Source organism: Lichenostomus cassidix, chromosome 2 (assembly GCF_008360975.1).
Source record: "Lichenostomus cassidix isolate B80296 chromosome 2, HeHo_3.0, whole genome shotgun sequence".
NCBI lineage: Eukaryota > Metazoa > Chordata > Aves > Passeriformes > Meliphagidae > Lichenostomus > Lichenostomus cassidix.
The window spans coordinates 151,280,876-151,308,688 of record NC_139482.1 but is presented as its reverse complement, the minus strand read 5'-3'; the positions used below and the strand labels follow the sequence as shown (position 1 = coordinate 151,308,688).

At 35.2% G+C, this 27,813-nt stretch overlaps 1 protein-coding gene across 1 annotated transcript in view; it reads left to right on the top strand.

Moving 5' to 3' along the window:
• The window catches only part of RECQL4 (RecQ like helicase 4), an 89,407-nt gene that overhangs the window by 46,743 nt on the left and 14,851 nt on the right, over window positions 1-27,813 (top strand). The window contains exons 5-6 of the mRNA XM_085049870.1: window positions 7,139-7,324; window positions 18,613-18,634. Of these exons, the coding sequence (XP_084905996.1) occupies window positions 7,139-7,324; window positions 18,613-18,634 (208 nt within the window). The remainder of the gene's footprint in view (window positions 1-7,138; window positions 7,325-18,612; window positions 18,635-27,813) is intronic.

The window sequence follows — 27,813 nt, the reverse complement described above, 5'->3', positions numbered from 1 at the left end:
ATTTTAGTGGAAAAAACATCCCAAATCCCAAAATTCCCAAATTTTTCTGGAAAAATCATCCCAAATTCCCAAATTTTCCCAATTTTTCCCAAGTTCCCAAAATTTTCCCCAAAAAATCATCCCAAATCCCAAAATTTTCCTGGAAAAATCATTCCAACTGAAAATGTGAATTTTGGGCACTAAAAACATGGAATTTTGGGCTCTGAAAAGATGAGTTTTGGATACTAAAAATGTGGGATTTGGGAAGTAAAAATCGGGGATTTTGGGCACTGAAAATGTGGGGTTTGGGCAAGAAAAAGATGAATTTTGGGCACTAAAAATGTGGGATTTTGGCAAAGAAAATGTGGGATTTGGGATCTAAAAATATGGGATTTGGGCAATGAAAATGTGAATTTTGGGCACTAAAAATGTGGGATTTGGGGCTGAAAATGTGGGATTTGAAAATATGGGATTTGAGCATGAAAAATACGGAATTTTGGCCCCAAAAATGTGGGATTTGGGAACTGAAAATGTGGGATTTGGGCAATAAAAAAATGTGGGATTTGGTGCTGAAAATGGGAATTTTGGGCACTAAAAATACTGGAATTTGGCATTAAAAATCTGGAATTTGGGGCTGAAAAAATGTGGGATTTTGGCACTAAAATTGTGGGATTTGGGAACTGAAAATGTGAATTTTGGGCAATGAAAATATAGGATTTGGATGCTCAAAATATGGGATTTGGGGCTGAAAATGTGGGATTTGAGCACTAAAATTATGGGATTTTGGCACTAAAAATGTGAATTTTGACCCTAAAACTCTGGGATTTGACTCTTCCCAAATCCAAACCCACATTTCCCCAGGAAAAGCAGGAAAATCCTGAAAAACTCTTTCAAAATTCCCAAAATTTTAATGGAAAAATCCTCCAAATCCCCCAAATTCCCAAAATTTTCCCAGAAAAATCATCCCAAATCCACAAAATTCCCAAAATTTTCCCCCCAAAAAATCCCAAATTCCCAAAATTTTCCCCAAAAAAACATCCCAAGTCCCCAAAATTCCCAAAATTTTAGTGGAAAAAACATCCCAAATCCCAAAATTCCCAAATTTTTCTGGAAAAATCATCCCAAATTCCCAAATTTTCCCAATTTTTCCCAAATTCCCAAAATTTTCCCCAAAAAATCATCCCAAATCCCAAAATTTTCCCCAAAAAATCATTCCAACTGAAAATGTGAATTTTGGGCACTAAAAATATGGAATTTTGGGCTCTGAAAAGATGAGTTTTGGATACTAAAAATGTGGGATTTGGGAAGTAAAAATCTGGGATTTTGGGCACTGAAAATGTGGGATTTTGGCAAAGAAAATGTGGGATTTGGGAAATTAAAAAATATGGGATTTGTTTCTGCAAATGGGTATTTTGGGCACTAAAGATGTGGGATTTGGGAACTAAAAATATGGGATTTGGGGTGAAAATGTGAATTTTGGGCACTAAAAATGTGAATTTTGGGCACGAAAAATGTGGGATTTTGGCACAAAAAATGAAGAATTTGACCCTAAAAATGTGGGATTTTGGCATTAAAAACTGTGGGATTTGGGAACTGAAATTCTGGGATTTGGGCAAAGAAAATGTGGGATTTGGGGCTGAAAATGAGAAATTTGGGCAATGAAAATATAGGATTTGGGTGCACAGAATATGGGATTTGGGGCTGAAAATGTGGATTTGAAACTGTGAGATTTGGGGTTGGAAATGTGGGATTTTGGCACTAAAAATGGGAAATATGGGAACTGAAAATATTGGGTTTGGGAACTGAAAATGTGGGATTTGGGAACTGAAAATGTGGGATTTGGGAACTGAAAATGTGAAATTTGGCACTAAAAATCATGTGGGATTTGGGGCTGAAAATGAGGAATTTGGGGCTGAAAATGGGGAATTTTGGCACTAAAAGAATGTGGGATTTGAGCAAGAAAAATATGGGATTTGGGGCTGAAAATGTGGATTTGAAACTATGGGATTTGAGCATGAAAAATGTGGAATTTTGGCCCCAAAAATCTGGGATTTGAACCCTAAAACTGTGGGATTTTGGCACTAAAAACGTGAAATTTGGGCAATAAAAATATAGGATTTGGGCACTGAAATTATGGGATTTTGGCACTGAAAATGTGGGATTTGGGAACTGAAAATGTGGGATTTGAGCAAGAAAAAGATGAATTTTGGGCACTAAAAATGTGGGATTTTGGGCAAAGAAAATGTGAATTTAGGGCACTAAAAATACAGAATTTGGGCATTAAAAATGTGAAATTTGGGTCTGAAATTTGGGATTTTGGCACTGAAAATGTGGGATTTGGGGCTGAAAATGTTGGATTTTCAACTGTGGGATTTGGGATTGGAAATGAGGGATTTGGGAAGTAAAACTATGGAATTTGGCACCGAAAATGTGAATTTTGGGCACTAAAAATATGGGATTTGGGAACTGAAAATATAGGATTTGGGGCTGAAAATGTGGGATTTGGGTCTGAAAATGGGGATTTGAAAATGTGGGATTTTGGGCACTAAAAATGTGAATTTTGGGCACTAAAAATGTGGGATTTTGGCACTAAAAATCTGGGATTTGGGAACTGAAAATGTGGGATTTTGGGCACGAAAAATAGGGAATTTGGCACTAAAAACAAGTGTGATTTTGGCACTGAAAATGTGGAATTTGGGAAAAAAAATGTGGGATTTGGGCAAGAAAAAGATGAATTTTGGGCACTAAAAATGTGGGATTTTGGCCACAAAAATTGTGGGATTTGGGGCTGAAAATGTGGAATTTTGGCACTAGAAGAATGTGGGATTTGAGATGTAAAAATCTGGGATTTGGGCAATGAAAACAAGGAATTTGGGGCTGAAAATGTGAGACTTTGGCACTGAAATTATGGGATTTGGGCAATAAAAATGTGAAATTTGAGAACTAAAAATATAGGATTTGGGTGCTCAAAATCTGGGATTTGGGGCTGAAAATGTGGGATTGGAAAATGTGGGATTTGAGCATGAAAAATACGGAATTTTGACCCCAAAAATCTGGGATTTGGGAACTGAAAATGTGGGATTTGGGCACTAAAAATGTGGGATTTGGGACTGAAAATGAGGAATTTTGGCCCTAAAAAAATGTGGGATTTGGACTCTGAAAATATGGGATTTGGGGCTGAAAATGTGAAATTTGGGACTGAAAATGTGGGATTTTGGCCCTAAAAATATGGAATTTGTCCCTATAAATGTAGGAATTTGCCCTAAACCTCCCAAAATTCCCAAAGTTTTCCTAATTTTTCCCGAAATTTTCCCAAATTTTTCCCAAATTGCAGGTTCTCCGTTCCCAGCTGGGCGTTTCCTGCTTCCTGGGGCTGAAAATGTGGGATTTGGGATCTAAAAATATGGGATTTGGGGAATGAAAATGTGAATTTTGGGATGAAAATATGGGATTTGGGACTGAAAATGTGAATTTTGGGCACTAAAAATGTGGGATTTGGGATTTGAAAATGTGGATTTGAAACTGTGAGATTTGGGGTTGGAAATGTGGGATTTTGGCACTAAAAATGGGAAATATGGGAACTGAAAATATTGGGTTTGGGAACTGAAAATGTGGGATTTGGGAACTGAAAATGTGGGATTTGGGCAAGAAAAATGTGAAATTTGGCACTAAAAATCATGTGGGATTTGGGGCTGAAAATGAGGAATTTGGGGCTGAAAATGGGGAATTTTGGCACTAAAAGAATGTGGGATTTGAGCAAGAAAAATATGGGATTTGGGGCTGAAAATGTGGGATTTTGGAACTAAAAATGTGAAATTTGGCACTAAAAATCATGTGGGATTTGGGGCTGAAAATGTGGAATTTTGGCACTAAAACTATGGGATTTGAGCATGAAAAATGTGGAATTTTGGCCCCAAAAATTTGGGATTTGAACACTAAAACTGTGGGATTTTGGCACTAAAAACGTGAAATTTGGGCAATAAAAATATAGGATTTGGGCACTAAAATTATGGGATTTTGGCAGTGAAAATGTGGAATTTGGGAACTGAAAATATGGGATTTGAGCAAGAAAAAGATGAATTTTGGGCACTAAAAATGTGGGATTTTGGCAAAGAAAATGTGAATTTTGGGCACTAAAAATGTGGCATTTGGGCATTAAAAATGTGAAATTTGGGTCTGAAATTTGGGATTTTGGCACTGAAAATTTGGGATTTGGGGCTGAAAAATGTGGGATTTGGGAGTAAAAGTGTGAATTTTGGGCAGGAAAAATGTGGGATTTTGGCCCTGAAAATGAAGAATTTGACCCTAAAACTGTGGGATTTGGGAATTAAAAACTGTGGGATTTGGGAACTAAAACTATGGAGTTTGGGGCTGAAAATGTGGGATTTGGGCAATAAAAATGTGGGATTTGGCCCTGAAAATGAGGAATTTGGGAAGTAAAAATATGGGATTTTGGCCCTAAAACTGTGGAATTTGGCCCTGAAAATGAGGAATTTGAGCCTAAAAACGTGGGATTTTCACCCTAAAAATGTGGGATTTGGCCCTAAACCTCCCAAAATTCCCAAAGTTTTCCTAATTTTTCCCAAAATTTTCCCAAATTTTTCCCAAATTGCAGGTTCTCCGTTCCCAGCTGGGCGTTTCCTGCTTCCTGGGGCTGAAAATGTGGGATTTGGGATCCAAAAATATGGGATTTGGGCAATGAAAATGTGAATTTTGGGCACTAAAAATGTGGGATTTTGGCCCCAAAAATGAAGAATTTGATCCTAAAAATGTGGAATTTTGGCACTAAAAACTGTGGGATTTGGGAACTGAAAATGTGGGATTTGGGCAAAGAAAATGTGGGATTTGGGATTTGAAAATGTGAATTTTGGGCACTAAAAATGTGGGATTTTGGCACTAAAAATGAAGAATTTGACCCTAAAACTGTGGGATTTTGGCACTAAAAACGTGAAATTTGGGCAATAAAAATATAGGATTTGGGCACTGAAATTATGGGATTTTGGCACTGAAAATGTGGAATTTGGGAACTGAAAATGTGGGATTTGAGCAAGAAAAAGATGAATTTTGGGCACTAAAAATGTGGGATTTTGGCAAAGAAAATGTGAATTTTGGGCACTAAAAATGTGGGATTTGGGCATTAAAAATGTGAAATTTGGGTCTGAAATTTGGGATTTTGGCACTGAAAATGTGGGATTTGGGGCTGAAAATGTTGGATTTTCAACTGTGGGATTTGGGATTGGAAATGAGGGATTTGGGAAGTAAAACTATGGAATTTGGCACCGAAAATGTGAATTTTGGGCACTAAAAATGTGGGATTTGGTTGCTCAAAATATGGGATTTGGGACTAAAAATGTGGATTTGAAAATGTGGGATTTTGGCACTAAAAATGTGAATTTTGGGCACTAAAAATGTGAAATTTAGGCACTAAAATTATGGGATTTTGGCACTAAAAATGTGGAATTTGGGAAAAAACAAATGTGGGATTTGGGACTGAAAATGTGGGATTTTGGCACAAAAAATGTGGAATTTTGGAGCTGAAAATGTGGGATTTGGGGCTGAAAATGTGCGATTTGGGCACGAAGAAGATGAATTTTGGGCACTAAAAATGTGAGATTTTGGCCACAAAAATTGTGGGATTTGGGAACTGAAAATGTGGAATTTTGGCACTAAAAAAATGTGGGATTTGAGATGTAAAAATCTGGGATTTGGGCAATGAAAAGGAGGAATTTGAGGCTGAAAATGTGTGATTTTGGCCAAAAAAATGTGGGATTTTGGCACTGAAATTATGGGATTTGGGCAATAAAAATGTGAAATTTGAGAACTAAAAATATAGGATTTGGGTGCTCAAAATATGGGATTTGGGGCTGAAAATGTGGGAATTTGGGCACTAAAATTATGGGATTTTGGCACTAAAAATGTGGAATTTGGGAACTAAAAATGTGGGATTTGGGGAATAAAATGTGACTTTTGGGCACTAAAAACATGGGATTTGAACATGAAAAGTTTGGGATTTTGGCCCCAAAAATGAAGAATTTGACCCTAAAAATGTGGGATTTGGGAAATAAAATAATGTGGGGTTTGTGGTGCTAAAAGTATGGGATTTTGGCACTAAAAATGTGGAATTCAGGAGTGAAAATGAGGATTTTGGGCACTGAAATTATGGGATTTGGGACAAAAAGTGTGAGATTTGAGTAGTAAAAATGAGGAATTTGGATCTACAAAATGTGGAATTTTTCACTCAAAAATGTGGGATTTGAGAAGAAAAAATGTGGGATTTGGGCAATGAAAATGTGGATTTGAAAATGTGGGATTTGGGATTGGAAATGTGAGATTTGGGCACTAAAAATATGGGATTTTGGCAGTAATGTGGATTTTCGGTACTGAAAATATGGAATTTGGGACTGAAAATATGGAATTTAACCCTAAAACTCTGGGATTTAACCCTTCCCGTCCCAAAATTCCCAAATTTTTCCCAAATGTTTCCCAAATTGCAGGTTCTGCGTTCCCAGCTGGGCGTTTCCTGCTTCCTGGGGCTGAAAATGTGGGATTTGGGGCTGAAAATGTGGGATTTTGGCAAGAAAAATGTGAATTTTGGGCACTAAAAATATGGCATTTTGGCACTGAAAATGTGGGATTTGGGACTGAAAATGTGGAATTTGGAGCTGAAAATGTGGGATTTGAAACTGTGGGATTTGGCTCTAAAAAATGTGGGATTTGGGGCTAAAAATGTGGGATTTAAGCACGAAAAATGTGGAATTTGGGGCTGAAAATGTGGGATTTGGGAACTAAAACTCTGGGATTTAACCCTTCCCATCCCAAAATTCCCAAATTTTCTCCCAAATTTTTCCCAAATTTTTCCCAAATTGCAGGTTCTCCGTTCCCAGCTGGGCGTTTCCTGCTTCCTGGGGCTGAAAATGTGGGATTTGAGCAAGGAAAATACGAATTTTGGGCACTGAAAATATGGGATTTGGGAACTGAAAATGTGGGATTTGAAACTGTGGGATGTGGCACTAAAAATGTGGGATTCGGGACTAAAAATTTGGGATTTAAGCACGAAAAATATGGAATTTGGGGCTGAAAATGTGGGATTTTCACCCAAAAAATCTGGGATTTGGACCCTAAACCTCCCAAATTTTCCCAAATTTTTCCCAAATTGCAGGTTCTCCGTTCCCAGCTGGGCGTTTCCTGCTTCCTGGGTCTCACAGCCACGGCGACGGCGAGCACAGCGCGGGATGTGGCGGAAAAACTGGGAATTCCGGAAAAAAGCGGGAATGTGGGGATTGGCTGGGCGGGAATTGGCGGGAATGTGCGGCTGGCAGTGAGCATGGAGAGCCACAGGGAGGAGGTGAGATTTGGGGGAAAAAATTTGGGAATGAAAATAGAGGATTTGGGCCAAAAAAAGTGTGGGATTTCGGGGTGGAAATGTGGGATTTGGGGAAAAAAAATGTAGGAATTTGGCAGTAAAAATGTGGATTTTGGGCAATGGAAAGATGGGATTTTGGCATTAAAAGGTGTGGGATTTGGGTCTGAAAATCAGGAATTTGGCACTAAAATTGTGGGATTTGGGGCTGAAAAATGTGGGATTTGGGCAATAGAAATGTGGGATTTGGGCAATAAAAATGTGGGATTTGGGAGCTAAAAATATGGTATTTTGGCACTAAAAATATGTGGGATATGGGAATGAAAATGGTGGAATTTGGCACTAAAAAAATGTGAGATTTTGGCATTAAAAAGGTGGGATTTGGATCCTAAAAATGTGGGATTTTTGGCAATAAATGTGGGATTTTGACGCTAAAAATCAGGAATTTGGCACTAAAAAACTCTGGGATTTGAGCACTAAAAATGTGGGATTTGGGCACTGAAAAATGGGAAATTTGGGCTGAAAAATGTGGGTTTTGGGCATTAAAAATGTGGGATTTGGATACTAAATATATGGGATTTGGACACTAAAACATTGTGGGATTTGGGGCTGGAAATGTGTGATTTTGGCTCAAAAAATGTGGGATTTGGGGCTGAAAATGTGGGATTTGGCACTAAAAAATGTGGGATTTGGGAAGTAAATATATGGCATTTGGGGCTGAAAATATGAAATTTGGGCTCTGAAAATTGGGGATTTGGGGCTGGAAAATGTGGGATTTGCATCCTAAAAATGTGGGATTTGGACACTCAAAATGTGAGTTTTGGGCACTAAAAATGTGGGATTTTGAGCTGAAAATGTGGGATTTGGGTACTAAAAATGTGGGATTTTTGGCAATAAATGTGGGATTTTGACACTAAAAATCAGGAATTTGGTACTAAAAAACTCTGGGATTTGGATGCTAAAAATGTGGGATTTGGGAACAGAAAATGTGGGATTTGGGGTTCAAAATAATGTGGGATTTGGGGCTGAAAATGAGGATTTTGGTACTAAAAAATGTGGGATTTGGGTGCTAAAATTGGGGAATTTGACACTAAAAAACTGTGGGATTTGAGCTCTGCAAAAGTGGGATTTTTGGCACTCCAAAACATGGGATTTGCCCCGCCAAGTGTGGCTGAGCAAGTGGGAATTGGGGCAAAAAGCGGGAATGTGGGGATTGGCTGGGCGGGAATTGGCGGGAATGTGCGGCTGGCAGTGAGCATGGAGAGCCACAGGGAGGAGGTGAGATTTGGGGGAAAAAATTTGGGAATGAAAATAGAGGATTTGGGCCAAAAAATTGTGGGATTTCGGGGCGGAAATGTGGGATTTGGGGGAAAAAAATGTAGGAATTTGGCAGTAAAATGTGGGATTTTGGGCAATGAAAATGTGGGATTTTGGACATTGAAAATGAGGGATTTGGGGCTGAAAAATTGGGATTTGACACTAAAAAAATGTGGGATTTGGGAGCAGAAAATGTGGGATTTGAGCACTAAAAATCTAGATTTTGGCAATAAAATTGTGGGATTTTGGCTGGAAAATGTGGGATTTTGGCACTAAAAATGTGAGAATTTGAGGCTGAAAATGTGGGAATTTGACATTAAAAAAATGTGGGATTTGGGCAATAAAAATGTGGGATTTGGAATGTAAAAATGTGGGATTTGGGAGCTAAAAATACGGGATTTTGGGACTAAAAATATGTGGGATTTGGGAATGAAAATGTGGAATTTGGCACTAAAAAAATGTGAGATTTTGGCAAAAAAAGGTGGGATTTTGGGAAAAAATGTGGGATTTGGGCAGTGAAATGTGGAATTTGGATCCTAAAAATATGGGATTTGGGAACTGAAACTGTGGGATTTGGACATGAAAATTTGGGATTTTGGCACTGAAAATGTGGGAATTTGGGGCTGAAAAAGTGGGATTTGGGCACTAAAAATCTGGATTTTGGCAGTAAAATTGTGGGATTTTGGCTGGAAAATGTGGGATTTGGGTAATAGAAATGTGAAATTTGGGAACTGAAAATGTGGGATTTTGGCACTAAAATTATGGGATTTTGCCATGAAAAATTTGGGATTTCGAGCTGGAAATGGGGGATTTGTGGATTAAAAATGTGGGATTTGGGGCTGAAAAATGGGGGATTTGGGCACTAAAAATGTGGGATTTGGGGCTAAAAATATGGGATTTTTGGGCAATAAAAATATGGGATTTTGGCATAAAAGATGTGGGATTTGGGAACTGAAAATTTGGGATTTGAGCACTAAAAACGTGAGTTTTGGGCACGAAAAAGATGGGATTTGGGGCTGAAAATGTGGGATTTGGATCCTAAAAATTGTGGGATTTGGGAAAAAAATGTGGGATTTGGGGCTGAAAATCAGGAATTTGGCACTAAAAATGTGGGATTTGGGGCTGAAAATGTGGAATTTTGGCTCAAAAAATATGGGATTTTGGACAATGAAATTATGGGAGTTGAGTGAAAAAAATGTGGGATTTTGGCACTAAAAATGTGGGATTTGGACATGAAAAATGGTGGGATTTGGGCTGAAAAATGTGGGATTTGGACCCTAAAAATGTGGGATTTGGGCATGAAAATTTGGGATTTTGGCACTGAAAATGTGGGAATTTGGGGCTGAAAATTTGAGATTTGAGCACTAAAAATATTGGATTTTTGGCACTGAAAATGTGGGATTTGGACCCTAAAAATAAGGAATTTTGGGGCTGGAAATGTGGGATTTTGGCACCAAAAATATGGGATTTTGGCACTAAAAATGTGAGAATTTGGGGCTGAAAATTTGGGATTTGGACCCTAAAAATATGGGATTTGGACACTAAAAATAAGGAATTTGGGGCTGAAAATGAGGAATTTGGTGCTAAAAAAATGTGGGATTTGAGATTGGAAATGTGGGATTTGGACCCTAAAAATCAGGGATTTAGACACTAAAAAATGTGGGATTTGGGCAGTAAAAATGTGGGATTTTGGGTGTGAAAATCTGGAATTTCACCCTAAAAACAAAGTGGGATTTGGGCAGCAAAGGTGTGAAATTTGGCGCTGCAAATGTGGGATTTGAGCTCTGCAAATGTGGGATTTTTGGCACTCCAACCGGTGGGATTTGCCACTAAAAAATGTAGTATTTGGGGGGAAAAAAAGTGGGATTTGGGGCTGAAAATGTGGGAATTTGGCACTAAAACAATGTGGGATTTGGGAACTGAAAATGTGGGAATTTGGGGCTGAAAATGTGGGAATTTGACACTAAAAACATGTGGGATTTTGGCTGGAAAATGTGAGATTTGGGCAATAAAAATGGGGAATTTGGGCACTAAAAATAAGGGATTTGGGCAAAAAAATGTGGGAATTTGGGGCTGAAAAAAGTTAGATTTTGGCATGAAAAATGTTGGATTTGGGAGTGAAAAATGGGGGATTTAGGCACTAAAAAATGTGGGATTTGGGGATGGAAAATGTGAGATTTGGGCAATAAAAATGGGGAATTTGGCACTAAAAACATGGGATTTAGGGCTGGAAATGTGGAATTTGGAACTAGAAAAATGTGGGATATGGGTACAAAAAAGGTGGGAATTTGAGAACTGAAAATGTGGGATTTGAGCACTAAAAATTTGAGATTTGGAATGTAAAAATGTGGGATTTCGGAGCTAAAAATATGGGATTTTGGGACTGAAAAATGTGGGATTTGGGAATGAAAATTGTGGAATTTGGCACTAAAAAAATGTGAGATTTTGGCAATAAAAAATGTAGTATTTGGGCAAAAAAATGTGGATATTTGGGTCTGAAAATGTGGGATTTGGGCAATAAAAATGTGGGATTTGGAATGTAAAAATGTGGGATTTGGGAGCTAAAAATATGGGATTTTGGGACTAAAAACTGTGGGATTTGGCACTAAAAAAATGTGAGATTTTGGCAAAAAAAGGTGGGATTTGGTGCTAAAAATGAGGAATTTGGCACTAAAAAATGTGGGATTTTGGCACTGAAGAATGTGGGATTTGGGCAAACAATGAGTGATTTGGGAACTGAAAAATGGGAAATTTGGGCTGAAAAATGTGGGTTTTGGGCATTAAAAATGTGGGATTTGGGTACTAAATATATGGGATTTGGACACTAAAACATTGTGGGATTTGGGGTTGGAAATGTGGGATTTTGGCTCAAAAAATGTGGGATTTGGGGAAAAAAAATGTAGGAATTTGGCAGTAAAAAGATGGGATTTGGGGCTGAAAATATGGAATTTGGGCACTGAAAATGTGGGATTTTGCCCTGAAAAATGTGGGATTTGCATCCTAAAAATGTGGGATTTGGACACTCAAAATGTGAGTTTTGGGCACTAAAAATGTGGGATTTGGGGCTGAAAATGTGGAATTTTGGCTCAAAAAATATGAGATTTGGGAACTGAAAATATGGGATTTGAGTAAAAAAAATGTGGGATTTGGGCATGAAAATTTGGGATTTTGTCACTGAAAATGTGGGAATTTGGGGCTGAAAATATGAGAATTTGGCACTAAAAATGTGGGATTTGGGAACTAAAAAGGTGGGATTTGGGAACTGAAAATGTGGGATTTTGGCATGAAAAATGTGGAATTTTGGGTTTGAAAATCAGGAATTTGGCACTAAAAATGTGGGATTTGGGGCTGGAAATGTGGGATTTTGGCTCAAGAAATATGGGATTTTGGGCAATGAAAATATGGGATTTGAGTGAGAAAAGGTGAGATTTTGGCACTAAAAATGTGGGATTTGGACACTGAAAATGTGGGATTTTGTCACTGAAAATGTGGGAATTTGGGGCTGAAAATATGAGAATTTGGCACTAAAAATGTGGGATTTTGGCACTAAAAATGTGGGATTTGGGAACTGAAAATGTGGGAATTTGGCACTAAAATTATGGGATTTTGGCATGAAAAATGTGGGGTTTGGACACGAAAAATAAGGAATTTGGGGCTGAAAAAATGTGGGATTTGAGATTGGAAATGTGGGATTTGGACCCTAAAAATCAGGGATTTAGACACTAAAAAATGTGGGATTTTGGCAGTAAAAATGTGGAATTTTGGGTGTGAAAATCTGGAATTTCCCCCTAAAAACCAAGTGGGATTTGGGCAGCAAAGGTGTGAAATTTGGCGCTGCAAATGTGGGATTTGAGCTCTGCAAATGTGGGATTTTTGGCACTCCAACCGGTGGGATTTGCCACTAAAAAATGTAGTATTTGGGGGGAAAAAAGTGGGATTTGGGGCTGAAAATGTGGGATTTGGTACTAAAAAAATGTGGGATTTGGGAACTGAAAATGTGGGAATTTGGGGCTGAAAATGTGGGAATTTGACACTAAAAACGTGGGATTTTGGCTGGAAAATGTGAGATTTGGGCAATAAAAATGGGGAATTTGGACACTAAAAATATGGGATTTGGGAATGGAAAATGTGGGATTTGGGCACTGAAAATGTGAGATTTGGGGCTGAAAAATGTGGGATTTGGGGCAATAAAAATGTGGGATTTGGGGCTGAAAATCAGGAATTTGGCACTAAAATTGTGGGATTTGGGGCTGAAAATGTGGAATTTTGGCTCAAAAAGTATGAGATTTGGGAACTGAAAATATGGGATTTGAGTAAAAAAAATGTGGGATTTGGGCATGAAAATGTGGGATTTTGTCACTGAAAATGTGGGAATTTGGGGCTGAAAATATGAGAATTTGGCACTAAAAATGTGGGATTTGGGAACTGAAAATGTGGGATTTTGGCACTAAAATTATGGGATTTTGGCATGAAAAATGTGGGATTTGGGGCTGAAAATGAGGAATTAGGGGCTGAAAATGGGGAATTTGGTGCTAAAAAAATGTGGGATTTGAGATTGGAAATGTGGGATTTGGGGCCTAAAAATCAGGGATTTAGACACTAAAAAATGTGGGATTTTGGCAGTAAAAATGTGGGATTTGGACACTAAAAATGTGGGAATTTGGGTCTGAAAATGAGGAATTTGACACTAAAAAAATGTGGGATTTGGGCAGTAAAAATGTGGGATTTTGGGTGTGAAAATCTGGAATTTCACCCTAAAAACCAAGTGGGATTTGGGCAGCAAAGGTGTGAAATTTGGCGCTGCAAATGTGGGATTTGAGCACTGCAAATGTGGGATTTTTGGCACTCCAACCGGTGGGATTTGCCACTAAAAAATGTAGTATTTGGGGGGAAAAAAAGTGGGATTTGGGGCTGAAAATGTGGGATTTGGTACTAAAACAATGTGGGATTTGGGACCTGAAAATGTGGGAATTTGGGGCTGAAAATGTGGGAATTTGACACTAAAAACATGTGGGATTTTGGCTGGAAAATGTGAGATTTGGGCAATAAAAATGGGGAATTTGGACACTAAAAATATGGGATTTGGGGAAAAAATGTTGGATTTGGGAAGTAAAAATGTGAGATTTGGGGCTGAAAATTGTGGAATTTCGGGCAATAAAAATGTGGGATTTTGGCACTGAAAATGTGGGAATTTGAGGCTGAAAATGTGGGATTTGGGTCTGAAAAATTGTGGGATTTGGGTCTGAAAATCAGGAATTTGGCACTAAAATTGTGGGATTTGGGGCTGAAAATGTGGAATTTTGGCTCAAAAAAGATGAGATTTGGGAACTGAAAATATGGGATCTGAGTAAAAAAAAATGTGGGATTTGGGCATGAAAATGTGGGATTTTGTCACTGAAAATGTGGGAATTTGGGGCTGAAAATGAGGAATTTGGCACTAAAAAAATGTGGGATTTCGATATGGAAAATGTGGGATTTGGGGCTGAAAATTTGAGATTTGAGCACTAAAAATATTGGATTTTTGGCACTGAAAATGTGGGATTTGGACCCTAAAAATAAGGAATTTTGGGGCTGGAAATGTGGGATTTTGGCACCAAAAATGTGAGAATTTGGGGCTGAAAATTTGGGATTTGGACCCTAAAAATGTGGGATTTGGGGCTGAAAATGTGGGAATTTGACACTAAAAAAATGTGGGATTTGGGAAGTAAAAATGTGGAATTTTGGGTGTGAAAATGTGGAATTTCACCGTAAAAAAAACTGTGGGATTTGGGGCTGGAAATGTGGAATTTTGGCAGTAAAAATGTAGAATTTGGGGCTGGAAAGGGTGGAATTTGGCACGGAAAATGTGGGATTTGGGGCTGAAAATATAGAACTTGGTCACTAAAAATGTTGGATTTTTGGCACTGAAAATATGGAATTTGGACCCTAAAAATGTGGGATTTGACACTGAAAAAATGTGGGATTTTGGCACTAAAGATATGGAATTTGGACCTGAAAATGTGGGATTTGGGAATGAAAAATGGGGAATTTGGGCCCAAAAAATGTGGGATTTGGGGCTGAAAATGTGGGATTTTGGCACCAAAAATGTGGGAATTTGGGCAATAAAAATATGGGATTTGGGGCTGGAAATGTGGAATTTGGGCAATATAAATGTGGGATTTTTGCACTAAAAAGATGAGATTTGAGCACTGAAAATGTGGGATTTTGGGCAATGAAAAGATGGGATTTGGCATGAAAAGATGTGGGATTTGGGCACTAAAAATCTGGATTTTGGCGCTAAAATTGTGGGATTTTAGCGGGAAAATGTGGGATTTGGGTCCTGAAAATGTGGGATTTTGGCACTAAAAATATGGGATTTGGGAACTGAAAATGTGGGATTTGGGTCTGAAAATCAGGAATTTGGCACTAAAAAAATGTGGGATTTGGGGCTGAAAATGTGGAATTTTGGCTCAAAAAATATGAGATTTGGGAACTGAAAATATGGGATTTGAGTAAAAAAAATGTGGGATTTGGGAAGTAAAAATGTGGGATTTTGGACATTGAAAATGTGGGATTTGGGGCTGAAAAATTGGGATTTGACATTAAAAAAATATGGGATTTGGGAGCAGAAAATGTGGGATTTTGGCACTGAAAATGTGGGAATTTGGACATTGAAAATGTGGGATTTGGGCATAAAAATTTGGGATTTTGGCACTGAAAATGTGGGAATTTGACCCTAAAAAAATGTTGGATTTGAGCAGTAAAAATGTGGAATTTTGGCACTAAAAAATGTAGGATTTGGGATCTTAAAATATGGAATTTGGACACAAAAAATGTGGGAATTTGGGGCTGAAAATGTGGGATTTTGGCTCAAAAAATAAGGGATTTTGGGAACTGAAAATGTGAGATTTGGGCATAAAAATTTGGGATTTTGTCACTGAAAATGTGGGAATTTGAGGCTGAAAAAGGGGGATTTGACACTTTAAAAATGTGGGATTTTGGCACTAAAGATATGGAATTTGGACCTGAAAATGTGGGATTTGGGTACTAAAAATGTGGGATTTTTGGCAATAAATGTGGGATTTTGACACTAAAAATCAGGAATTTGGCACTAAAAAAACTCTGGGATTTGGATGCTAAAAATGTGGGATTTGGGTGCTTAAAATCTGGGATTTGGACCTGAAAATGTGGGATTTGAGAATGTGGGATTTGGGCACTAAAAATATGGATTTTGGCCCAAAAAATGTGGAATTTTTGCACTAAAAATATGAATTTTGGCACTAAAAATGTGAAATTTTGCACTAAAAATCTGGAATTTTGGCCCAAAAAATATGAATTTTTCCACTAAAAATCTAGAATTTTGCACTAAAAATGTGAAATTTTGCCCTAAAAATGTGAATTTTTGCACCAAAAATCTGGAATTTTGCACTAAAAATGTGGAATTTTGCAGTAAAAATGTGAATTTTTGCACTAAAATTGTGAATTTTTACACTAAAAATATGAATTTTTGCACTAAAAATGTGAAATTTTGCACTAAAAATATGAATTTTTGCACTAAAAATGTGAATTTTTGTACCAAAAATCCGGAATTTTGCACTAAAAATATGAAATTTGGCACTAAAAATATGGAATTTTGCACTAAAAATGTGAATTTTTGCACTAAAAATGTGAATTTTTGCACTAAAAATATGGAATTTTGCACTAAAAATGTGAATTTTTGCACCAAAAATGTGAATTTTTGCACTAAAAATGTGAAATTTTGCACTAAAAATCTGAAATTTTGCACTAAAAATGTGAATTTTTGCACTAAAAATCTGGAATTTGGCACTAAAAATGTGAATTTTTGCACCAAAAATATGACTTTTTGCACTAAAAATCTGGAAATTTGCACTAAAAATATGGAATTTTGCCCTAAAAATGTGAATTTTGCTCTAAAAATATGGAATTTTGCAGTAAAAATATGAATTTTTGCGCTAAAAATATGAATCTTTACACTAAAAATCTGGAATTTGGCACTAAAAATATGGAATTTTGTCACTAAAAATGTGAATTTTTGCACTAAAAATATGGAATTTTGCCCTGAAAATATGGAATTTTGCACTAAAAATCTGCAATTTTGGCCAAAAAAAGGTGAATTTTTGCACCAAAAATCTGGAATTTGGCACTAAAAATGTGAAATTTTGCACTAAAAATATGGAATTTTGCACTATAAATCTGGAATTTTGTACTAAAAATGTGAATTTTTGCACCAAAAATGTGAATTTAGCACTAAAAATGTGAAATTTTGCAGTAAAAATGTGAATTTTTGCACTAAAAATATGAAATTTTGCAGTAAAAATGTGAAATTTTGCAGTAAAAATGTGAATTTTTGCACCAAAAATATGAAATTTTGCAGTAAAAATGTGAAATTTTGCACTAAAAATGTGAATTTTTGCACCAAAAATCTGGAATTTTTGCACTAAAAATCTGGAATTTTTTGCTAAAAAAATATGAATTTTTGCACTAAAAATCTGGAATTTTGCACTAAAAATATGAATTTTTGCACTAAAAATATGAAATTTGGCACTAAAAATGTGAATTTTTGCACTAAAAATCTGAAATTTTGGCCCAAAAAATGTGGAATTTTTGCCCTAAAAATGTGAATTTTTGCACAAAAAATATGGATTTTGGACACTAAAAATGTGAATTTTTGCACCAAAAATGTGAATTTTTGCACCAAAAATCTGAAATTTTGCACTAAAAATGTGAATTTTTGCACTAAAAATATGAATTTTTGAACTAAAAATATGAATTTTGGCCCAAAAAATGTAAATTTTTGCACTAAAAATGTGAAATTTTTGCACCAAAAATCTGGAATTTTGCACTAAAAATTGGGAGTTTGGCACTAAAAATATGAATTTTTGCACTAAAAATATGAATTTTTGCACTAAAAATGTGAAATTTTGCACTAAAAATCTGGAAATTTGCACTAAAAATATGAAATTTTGCACCAAAAATCTGGAATTTTTTGCTAAAAATCTGAATTTTTGCCCTAAAATTATGAAATTTTGCACTAAAAATATGAATTTTTGCACTAAAAATCTGCAATTTTGCCCCAAAAAAAAGTGAATTTTTGCACTAAAAATCTGGAATTTTGGCCCAAAAAATGTGAATTTTTCCACTAAAATCGTGAATTTTCGCACCAAAAATCCAGAATTTTGGCTCAATTCCCACCCGAATTTCCTCCTTTCCCAAATTTTTTTATTTTTTTGGGAATTCTCATCCGGATTTTTCCCATTTTTTTTCGGGGCTCAGGCTCTGCTGTCGCTGCTGGAAGGGAAACATTTTGGCTCCATGAATTCCATCCTCGTTTATTGCACCAGGAGGGAAGAGACCGAGAGGATCGCGGCGCTGATCCGCAGCAGAATTCCCGGAAAATCCCAGGGAATGCCGAACCGGGAATGCAAGGGGAAAGGGAAAGGTGAGGGAAAAAATTTGGGAGGTTTTGGGGGAAATTTTAGGTGAAATTCCCAGAAAATTGGGGAATTTTTAGGGGGAATTTTGGGAATTTTGAGGGGAAATTTCCAGGGAATTCCTGGAAAATCCATGGGAATTCCAAACAGGGAATCCAAGAGGAAAGGGAAAAAAATTGGGGAATTTTTAGGGGAAATTTTGGGATTTTTAGGGGAAAATTGGGAATTTTTAGGGAAAGTTTGGGAATTATTAGGGAAAAGTTTGGGACTTTTTAGGGGAATTTTGGGATTTTTTAGAGAAAAATTTGGGAATTTTGAGGGGAAATTTGGGAATTTTTAGTGAAAATTTGGGAATTTTAGGGAAAATTTGGGAATTTTTAGGGGAAATTTTAGGGGAAATTCCTGGAAAATCTGGACATTTTTAGGGAAAAATTTGGGAATTTTTAAGGGAAAATTTGGAGATTTTTAGGGAAAAGTTTGGGAATTTTTGGGCAAAAAATTGGGAATTTGGGAATTCCGAACCAGGAATCCAAGGGGAAAGGGAAAGGTGAGGGAAAAAAATTGGGAATTTTTGGTAAAAAATTGGGATTTTTTTTAGGGAAAAAAACTGGGGATTTTGAAGGAGAAATTTAGGACTTTTTAGGGAAAATTTGGGATTTTTGAGGGGAAATTCCTGGAAAATCTGGACATTTTTAGGGAAAAATTAGGGAATTTTTAAGGGAAAATTTTGGGAATTTTTAGGGGAAATTTTAGGGGAAATTCCCGGAAAATTTGGGAATTTTTAGCGAAATTTTGGGAATTATGAGGGGAAAATTTGGAATTTTTAGGGAAAATTTGGGAATTATTAGGGAAAAAAATTGGGAATTTTTAGGGAAAATTTGGGAATTTTTAGGGGAAATTTTAGGGGAAATTCCCAGAAAATCTGGGAATTTTTAGGGAAAAATTTGGGAATTTTGAGGGGAAAATCAGGAATTTTTAGGGAAAATTTTGGGAATTTTTAGGGGAAAAATTTGGGAATTTTGAGGGAAAATTGGGGAATTTTTAGGGAAAATTTTTGGGAATTATTAGGGAAAATTTGGGAATTTTTAGGGGAAATTTTGGGAATTTTTAGGAGAAAATTTTGGGAATTTTAGGGGAAAATTTGGGAATTTTTACGGAGAAATTTGGGAATTTTTAGGGAAATTTTAGGGGAAATTCTCGGAAAATCTGGGAATTTTTAGGGAAATTTTTGGGAATTTTTAGGGGAAAATTTGGGAATTTTTAGGGGAAATTTTGGGAATTTTGAGGGGAAATTTGGGAATTTTTAGGGGAAATTTGGGAATTTTTAGGGGAAAATTTGGGAATTTTGAGGGGAAAATTGGGAATTTTTAGGGGAAATTTTAGGGAAATTCCCAGAAAATCCCAGGAAATTCCTGAAAATTTCAAGGGAATTCCCGGAAAATCCCAGGGAATTCCAAACCAGGAATCCAAGAGGAAAGGGAAAGGTGAGGGAAAAAATTGGGAATTTTTGGGAAAAATTTGGGATTTTTTTAGGGAAAAATTGGGATTTTTAGAGAAAAAATTGGGGAATTTTTAAGGGAAATTCCTGGAAAATTTGGGAATTTTGAGGGGGAAAATTTGGGAATTTTGAGGAAAAATTTGGGAATTTTTAGGGAAATTTTAGGGGAAATTCCTGGAAAATCTGGGAATTTTTAGAGGAAAATTTGGGAATTTTTAGGGGAAATTTCTTGGGAATTCCCAGAAAATCCTCGGGAATTCCAAACCAGGAATCTGCTGGGAAGGAGAAAAAAGGGAAAGGTAAGAAGAAATTCGGAATTTTTGGTGAAAAATTGGGATTTTTTAGGGAAAATTTGGGATTTTTGAGGGGAAAATTTGGGAATTTTGAGGGGAAAATTGTGGAATTTTGAGGGGAAATTCCCAGAAAATTTGGGAATTATTAGGGGGAATTTTGGGAATTTTTAGGGAGAAATTTGGGAATTTTTAGGGAAATTTTGGGAATTTTTAGGGAAAAGTTTGGGAATTTTTGGGAAAAAAATTGGGAATTTTGAGGGGAAATTTTGGGAATTTTTAGGGAGAAATTTGGGGAATTTTTAGGGAAAATTTGGGAATTTTTAGGGAGAAATTTGGGATTTTTTAGAGAAAAATTGGGAATTTTTGGGGAAATTTAGGGAATTTATAGGGAAAAGTTTGGGAATTTTTAGGGGAAATTTTAGGGAAATTCCCAGAAAATCCCAGGGAATTCCTGAAAATTTCAAGGGAATTCCCAAAAAATCCACGGGAATTCCAAACCAGGAATCCAAGGGGAAAGGGAAAGATGAGGGAAAAAATTGGGAATTTTTGGGAAAAATTTGGGATTTTTTTAGGGAAAAATTGGGATTTTTAGAGAAAAAATTGGGGAATTTTTAAGGGAAATTCCTGGAAAATTTGGGAATTTTGAGGGGGAAAATTTGGGAATTTAGAGGAAAAATTTGGGAATTTTTAGGGAAATTTTGGGAATTTTTAGGGAAATTTAGGGAATTTTTAGGGAAAAGTTTGGGAATTTTTGGGAAAAAAATTGGGAATTTTGAGGGGAAATTTTGGGAATTTTTAGGGGAAAATTTCAGAATTTTTAGGGGAAAATTTTGGGAATTTTTAGGGAAAATTTTGGGAATTTTTGGGAAAAAAATTGGGAATTTTGAGGGGAAATTTTGGGAATTTTGAGGGGAAATTTTGGGAATTTTTAGGGGAAAATTTTGGGAATTTTTAGGGAAAATTTGGGAATTTTTTGGGGAAAATTTTGGGAATTTCTAGGGGAAAATTTGGGAATTTTTTGGGAAATTTTTGGGAATTTTTAGGAGAAATTTTGGGAATTTTTAGGGGAATTTTGGGAATTTTTTGAGAAAAATTTGGGAAATTTTAGGAAAAAATTTGAGAATTTTTAGGGAAAAATTTAGGAATTTTTAGGGAAAAATTTGGGAATTTTCCTCCCTTAAACTGAGGAATTTTGGCCCAAAAAATGTGGATTTTGCTTCAGGAAATTTGGGATTTTTCTCCCCTAAAATTGGGATTTTGACCCAAAATTTTGGGGTTTTTTCCTCTAAAATTGGGATTTTCCCCCAAAATTTCGGATTTTTTCTCTAAATTTGGGATTTTCCCCTAAAAATGGACATTTGGGGCCTTAAAATGAGGGATTTTGGCCCTAAAAATGTGGATTTTTCCCTCAAGAAAATGTGGGATTTTTCTGCCCTAAAATTGGGATTTTTTCCCCCTAAAATTGGGATTTTTTTCCCCTTAAATTGCAGATTTCTCCCCCTAAATTTGGGATTTTTTTCCCCTAAAAATTGGGATTTTTCTCCCTAAATTTCGGATCTTTTTTCCCCTAAAAATAGGATTTTTTTCCCTAAAAATTGGGATATTTTACCCTAAATTTGGGATTTTTTTCCCCTTAAATTTCAGATTTTTCCCCTAAAAATGGGATTTTTTTCCCCTAAAAATTGGGATTTTTTTACCCTAAATTTGGGATTTTTTTCCCCTGAATTTGGGATTTTTTTTCCCTAAAATTGGGATTTTTTTTCTCCCCTAAAATTGGGATTTTTCCCCTAAATCTGGGATTTTGACCCTAAATTTTGGAATTTTTTCCCCCTAAAATTGGGATTTTTTTCCCCTTAAATTTCAGATTTTTCCCCTAAAAATGGGATTTTTTTTACCCTTAAATTGCCGATTTCTCCCCCTAAAAATGGGATTTTTTTTCCCCTAAAAATGTGATTTTTTCTCAAAATTTTTGGATTTTTCACCTAAAATACATATTTTTTGCCCCTAAAAACACGATTTTTCCCCTAAAAATTGGGATTTTTACCCTAAAAATGGGATTTTTTTTCCCCTAAAAATGGGATTTTTGCCCTAAAAATTGGGATTTTTTCCCTAAAAAATGTGATTTTTTTCCCCTAAAATTGCGATTTTTTCCCCTAAAATTTGCATTTTTCTCCTAAAAATTGGGATTTTTTTCCCCTAAAAATTGGGATTTTTCTCCCTAAATTTCGGATTTCTCCCTCTAAAAATAGGGGGTTTTTCCCTAAAAATTGGGATTTTTTTCCTCTAAATTTGGGATTTTTTTCCCGTGAATTTGGGATTTTTCTGCCCTAAAATTGGGATTTTTTTCTCCCCTTAAAAATGGGATTTTTTTCCCTAAATCTGGGATTTTTGACCCTAAATTTTGGAATTTTTTCCCCCTAAAATTGGGATTTTTTTTCCCCTTAAATTTCAGATTTTTCCCCTAAAAATTGGGATTTTTTCCCTAAAATTGTGATTTTTTTTTCCCTAAAAATGGGAATTTTTTTCCCCTAAAAATTGGGATTTTTCTCCCTAAATTTTGGATTATTTCCCCTAAAAATAGGATTTTTTTCCCTAAAAATTTGGATTTTTTACCCTAAATTTGGGATTTTTTTTTTCCCTGAATTTGGGGTTTTTCTGCCCTAAAATTGTGATTTTTTTTCCCCCTAAAAATGGGATTTTTTTTCCCCTAAAAATTGGGATTTTTCTCCCTAAATTTCAGATTTTTTTCCCTAAAAATAGGATTTTTTCCCTAAAATTGGGATTTTTTTCTCCCCTAAAATGGGATTTTTTTCCCCTAAATCTGAGATTTTGACCCTAAATTTTGGGATTTTGACCCTAAATTGGGATTTTTTTCCCCAGAATTTGGGATTTTTCTTCCCTAAAATTGGGATTTTTTTCTCCCCTTAAAAATGGGATTTTTTTCCCTAAATCTGGGATTTTTGACCCTAAATTTTGGAATTTTTTCCCCCTAAAATTGGGATTTTTTTTCCCCTTAAATTTCAGATTTTTCCCCTAAAAATTGGAATTTTTCTCCCTAAATTTCGGATTTTTCCCCCTAAAAATAGGATTTTTTCCCCTAAAAACTGGGATTTTTCCCCAAAATTTTGGACTTTTTCACCTTAAATTTTGGATTTTTCCACTAAAATTGGTACTTTTTTATCCTAAAAATGGGATTTTTTCCCCTAAAAATGGGATTTTTTCCCCTAAAACTTGGAATTTTTCTCCCTAAAAATAGGATTTTTTCCCCTAAAGTTTGCATTTTTCTCCTAAAAATTGTGATTTTTCCCCCTAAAAATAGGATTTTTTTTCCTAAAAATAGGATTTTTTCCCTAAAAATTGTGATTTTTTTCCCCTAAAAATTGGGATTTTTCCCCCTAAGAACAGGATTTTTCCCCTAAAATTTGATTTTTTCCCCTAAAATTGGGATTTTTTCCCCTAAAATTGGGATTTTTTCCCCTAAAATTGGGATTTTTTTTCCCCTAAAAATTGGGATTTTTCTCCTTAAATTTCAGATTTTTTTCCCTAAAAATTGGGAGTTTTTTCCCTAAATTTTGGGATTTCTCCCCTAAATTTGGGATTTTCCCTTAAATTTGGGATTTTTTTCCCCTGAATTTGGGATTTTTCTGCCCTAAAAATTGGGATTTTTTTCCCCTAAATTTGGGATTTTTTCCCCTAAAATTGGGATTTTTTCCCCTTAAATTTCAGATATTTACCCTAGAAATAGGATTTTTTCCCTAAAATTGTGATTTTTTTTCCCCTAAAAACAAGATTTCTCCCCTAAAAATGGGATTTTTTCCACTAAAAATTGGGATTTTTCCCCCTAAAATTTGGAATTTTTCTCCCTAAAAACGTGATTTTTTTCCCCTAAAATTAGGATTTTTTCCCCTAAAATTTGCATTTTTCTCCTAAAAATTGGGACTTTTCCCCCTAAAAATAGGATTTTTCTCCCTAAATTTCGGATTTTTTCACCTAAAATAGATATTTTTTCCCCTAAAAATTGGATGTTTTCCCCTAAAAATGGGATTTTTTTCCCCCTAAAAATGGGAATTTTTCCCCATAAACTTCAGATTTCTCCCCCTAAAATTTGGGATTTTTCTCCCTAAAAATAGGATTTTTTCCCCTAACATTGGTATTTTTTTCCCCTAAAATTCGGATTTCTCCCCTAAAACTGGCGCATTTTTCCCCTAAAAATAGGATTTTTCCCTAAAAATTGGGATTTTTTCCCTTAAAAATAGGAGTTTTTTTCCCTAAAATTGGAATTTTTTCCCCTAAAATTGGGATTTTTCTCCTTAAAATTCCAATTTTCCCCCTAAAATTTGCATTTTTCTCCTAAAAATAGGATTTTTCCCATAAAAATTGGGACTTTTTCCCCTAAAATTGGCACTTTTTTCCCTTAAAAATGGGATTTTCTTCCCTAAAAATTTGATTTTTTTCCCCTAAAAATGGTATTTTTCTCCCTAAAAATTGGATTTTTATCCCTAAATTTCGGATTTTTTCACCTAAAACTGGGATTTTCTCCCCTAAAATTGGGAATTTTTTTTCCCCTAAAAACAAGATTTCTCCCCTAAAAATGGGATTTTTTGCTACTAAAAATAGGATTTTTTCCCCTAAAAATAGGATTTTTTTCACCCTAAAAATTGGATTTTTTCCCCTAAAAATGGGATTTTCTTCCCTAAATTTCGGATTTTTCCCCTAAAATTGGGATTTTTTCCCTAAAATTGGGAATTTTTTTTCCCTAAAAATTGGCACTTTTTTCCCCTAAAAATGTGATTCTTTCTCAAAAAATTTTGGATTTTTCCCCTAAAATACACATTTTTTGCCCCTAAAACCACGATTTTTTCCCCTAAAAATTGTGGGATTTTTCACCAAAAAATGGGATTTTTTTCCCCTAAAATGGGATTTTTTCCCTAAAAATTGGGATTTTTCTCCTAAATTTTGGATTTTTTCATCTAAATTTTGGATTTTTTCACCTAAAAATTGGATTTTTTCTCCTAAAAATTGGGATTTTCTCCCCTAAAAATTGGAATTTTTTTTCCCCAAAATACAAGATTTCTCCCCTAAACATGGGATTTTTTGCTACTAAAACTTGGATTTTTTCCCCTAACAATAGGACTTTTTCCTGTAAAAATTGGGATTTTTTACCCTAAAAATTGTGGGTTTTTTCCCTTAAAAATGGGATTTTTTCCCCTAAATTTTGGATTTTTTCACCTAAAAATCGGATTTTTTCCCCTAAAAATTGGGATTTTTTTTCCCTAAAAATGGGATTTTTTCGCTAAAAATTGGGAATTTTCCCCTAAAATTGGGATTTTTTTCCCCTAAAATTCTGATTTTTCTCTCTAAATTTTGGATTTTTTCACCTAAATTTTGGATTTTTTCACCTAAATTTTGGATTTTTTCACCTAAAAATCAGATTTTTTCCCCTAAAATTGGGATTTTTTTTCCCTTAAATATCAGATTTCTCCCCTAAAACTGGCGCTTTTTTCCCCTAAAAATAGGATTTTTTCCCCTAAAATTTTGATTTTTTACCCTAAAAATTGGATTTTTTCCCCTAAAATTGGGATTTTTTTCCCCTAAAAATAGGATTTTTTCCCCTAAAAATAGGATTTTTTTCCCCAAAAAACGGGATTTTTTCCCATAATAATGGGATTTTCTTCCCTAAAAATAGGATTTTTCTCCCTAAAAATGGGATTTTTTACCCCTAAAAATTGGGATTTTTTCGCTAAAAATTCTGGTTTTTCCCCTAAAAATAGGATTTTTTTCCCCTAAAACTGGGATTTTTTCTCCTAAAAATTGGAATTTTTCCCCCTAAAAATGAGATTTTTTTCCCCTAAAAATTGGGATTTTTTTCGCTAAAAATAGGATTTTTTCCCCTAAAAATAGGATTTTCTCCCCTAAAATTAGGATTGTTTTTTTCCCCTAAAAACAAGATTTCTGCCCTAAAATTGGGATTTTTTTCCCCTAAAACTCGCACTTTTTTCCCTTAAAAATGGGATTTTCTTCCCCCTAAAATTAGGATTTTTTCCCTAAAAATTAGGATTTTTTACCCTAAAAATAGGATTTTTCTCCCTGAATTTTGGATTTTTTCACCTAAATTTTGGATTTTTTCATCAAAAAATGGGATTTTTTTTCCCCCAAAAATGGGATTTTTTCCCCTAAAACTGGGATTTTTCTCTCTAAAAATAGGATTTTTTCCCCTAAAAATTTGGATTTTTCCCCCTCAAACTGGGTCGTTTTTCCCCAAAAAATGGGATTTTTTTCCCCTAAAAATTGGGATTTTTTCGCTAAAAATTCCGGTTTTTCCTCTAAAAATTGGGATTTTTTCACCCAAATTTCGGATTTTTTCACCTAAATTTCGGATATTTTCACCTAAATTTTGGATTTTTTGACCTAAATTTGGGATTTTTTCACCTAAATTTGGGATTTTTCCAGGAATCTCTCCCTCCCTGGCGGAATGCTCCCACGCGGGGTGTCCCTAAATTTGGGATTTTTCCCCTAATTTTGGGATTTTTTTACCCTAAAATTGGGATTTGCCTCCTTGAATTTCAGATTTTTCCAGTAAAATTGGGATTTTTTCTCCTAAATTTCGGATTTTTTCACCTAAAAATGGGATTTTTTCCCTTTAAACTTCAGATTTCTCCCCCTAAAATTTGGCATTTTTTCCCCTAAAAACAAGATTTTTCCCCCTAAAAATGGGATTTTTTCCCCTAAAATTGGGATTTTTTACCCCTAAAAATTGGGATTTTTCCCCTAAATTTTGGATTTTTTGACCTAAAATAGATAGTTTTTGCCGCCTAAAAATAGGATTTTCTCCCCTAAAAATGGGATTTTTTTTCCCCTAAAAATGGCACTTTTTTCCCTTAAAAATGGGATTTTCTTCCCTTAAAATAGAATTTTTCTCCCTGAATTTGGGATTTTTTCCCGAGAAATTGGATTTTTTCCCCTAAAACCAAGAAATTTTCCCCTAAAAATTGGATTTTTTTTCCCCTAAAACTCGCACTTTTTTCCCTTAAAAATAGGATTTTTTTCCCTAAAAATAGTATTTTTCTCCCTAAATTTTGGGTTTTTTCACCTGAATTTTGGATTTTTTCACCAAAAAATGGGATTTTTTTCCCCCCAAAAATGGGATTTTTTCCCCTAAAAATGGGATTTTTTTCCCCTAAAAATTGGGATTTTTTCCCCTAAAATTTGCATTTTTCTCCCCTAAAAATGGGACTTTTTCCCCTATAAATAGGATTTTGTCCCCTAAAAACAGGATTTTCTCCCCTAAAATTGGGACTTTTTTCCCTTAAAAAATGGGATTTTTTCCCCCTAAAATTTGCATTTTTCTCCTAAATTTCAGATTTTTTTCCCCAAAAATGGGATTCCCCCCCAAAATTCCCAATTTTTCAGGAAACGCTCGCCAGTGGCTGCAGCGGCAATTCCTGGGTGGGAAAATCCGGATTTTGGTGGCGACGGTGGCGCTGGGGATGGGCTTGGAGAGATCCCAGTGTGCCCAATTGGGGACTTTTCTACAAGAAATTTGGGATTTTTCCACTAAATTTGGAAATTTTTCTCCTAATTTTGGGATTTTTTCCCCTAAATATGGGATTTCTCTCCTTGAATTTCGGATTTTTCCGCTAAAATTGGGATTTTTTTCTCCTAAAATTGGGATTTTTTTGCCCTAAAAATGTGATTTTTTTCCCTAAAAATTGGGATTTTTTTTCCCTAAAAATTGGATTTTTTCCCCTAAAACTAGGTTTTTTTCCCTAAAAATTGGGATTTTTCCCCCTAAAAATTGTGGGTTTTTTCCCTTAAAAATAGGATTTTTGGCCCTAAAAATTGTGATTTTTTTTCCCTAAAAATTGGGATTTTTTTCCTCTAAAAATTGGGATTTTTTTCGGTAAAAATTCCAGTTTTTCCCCTAAAATTGGGATT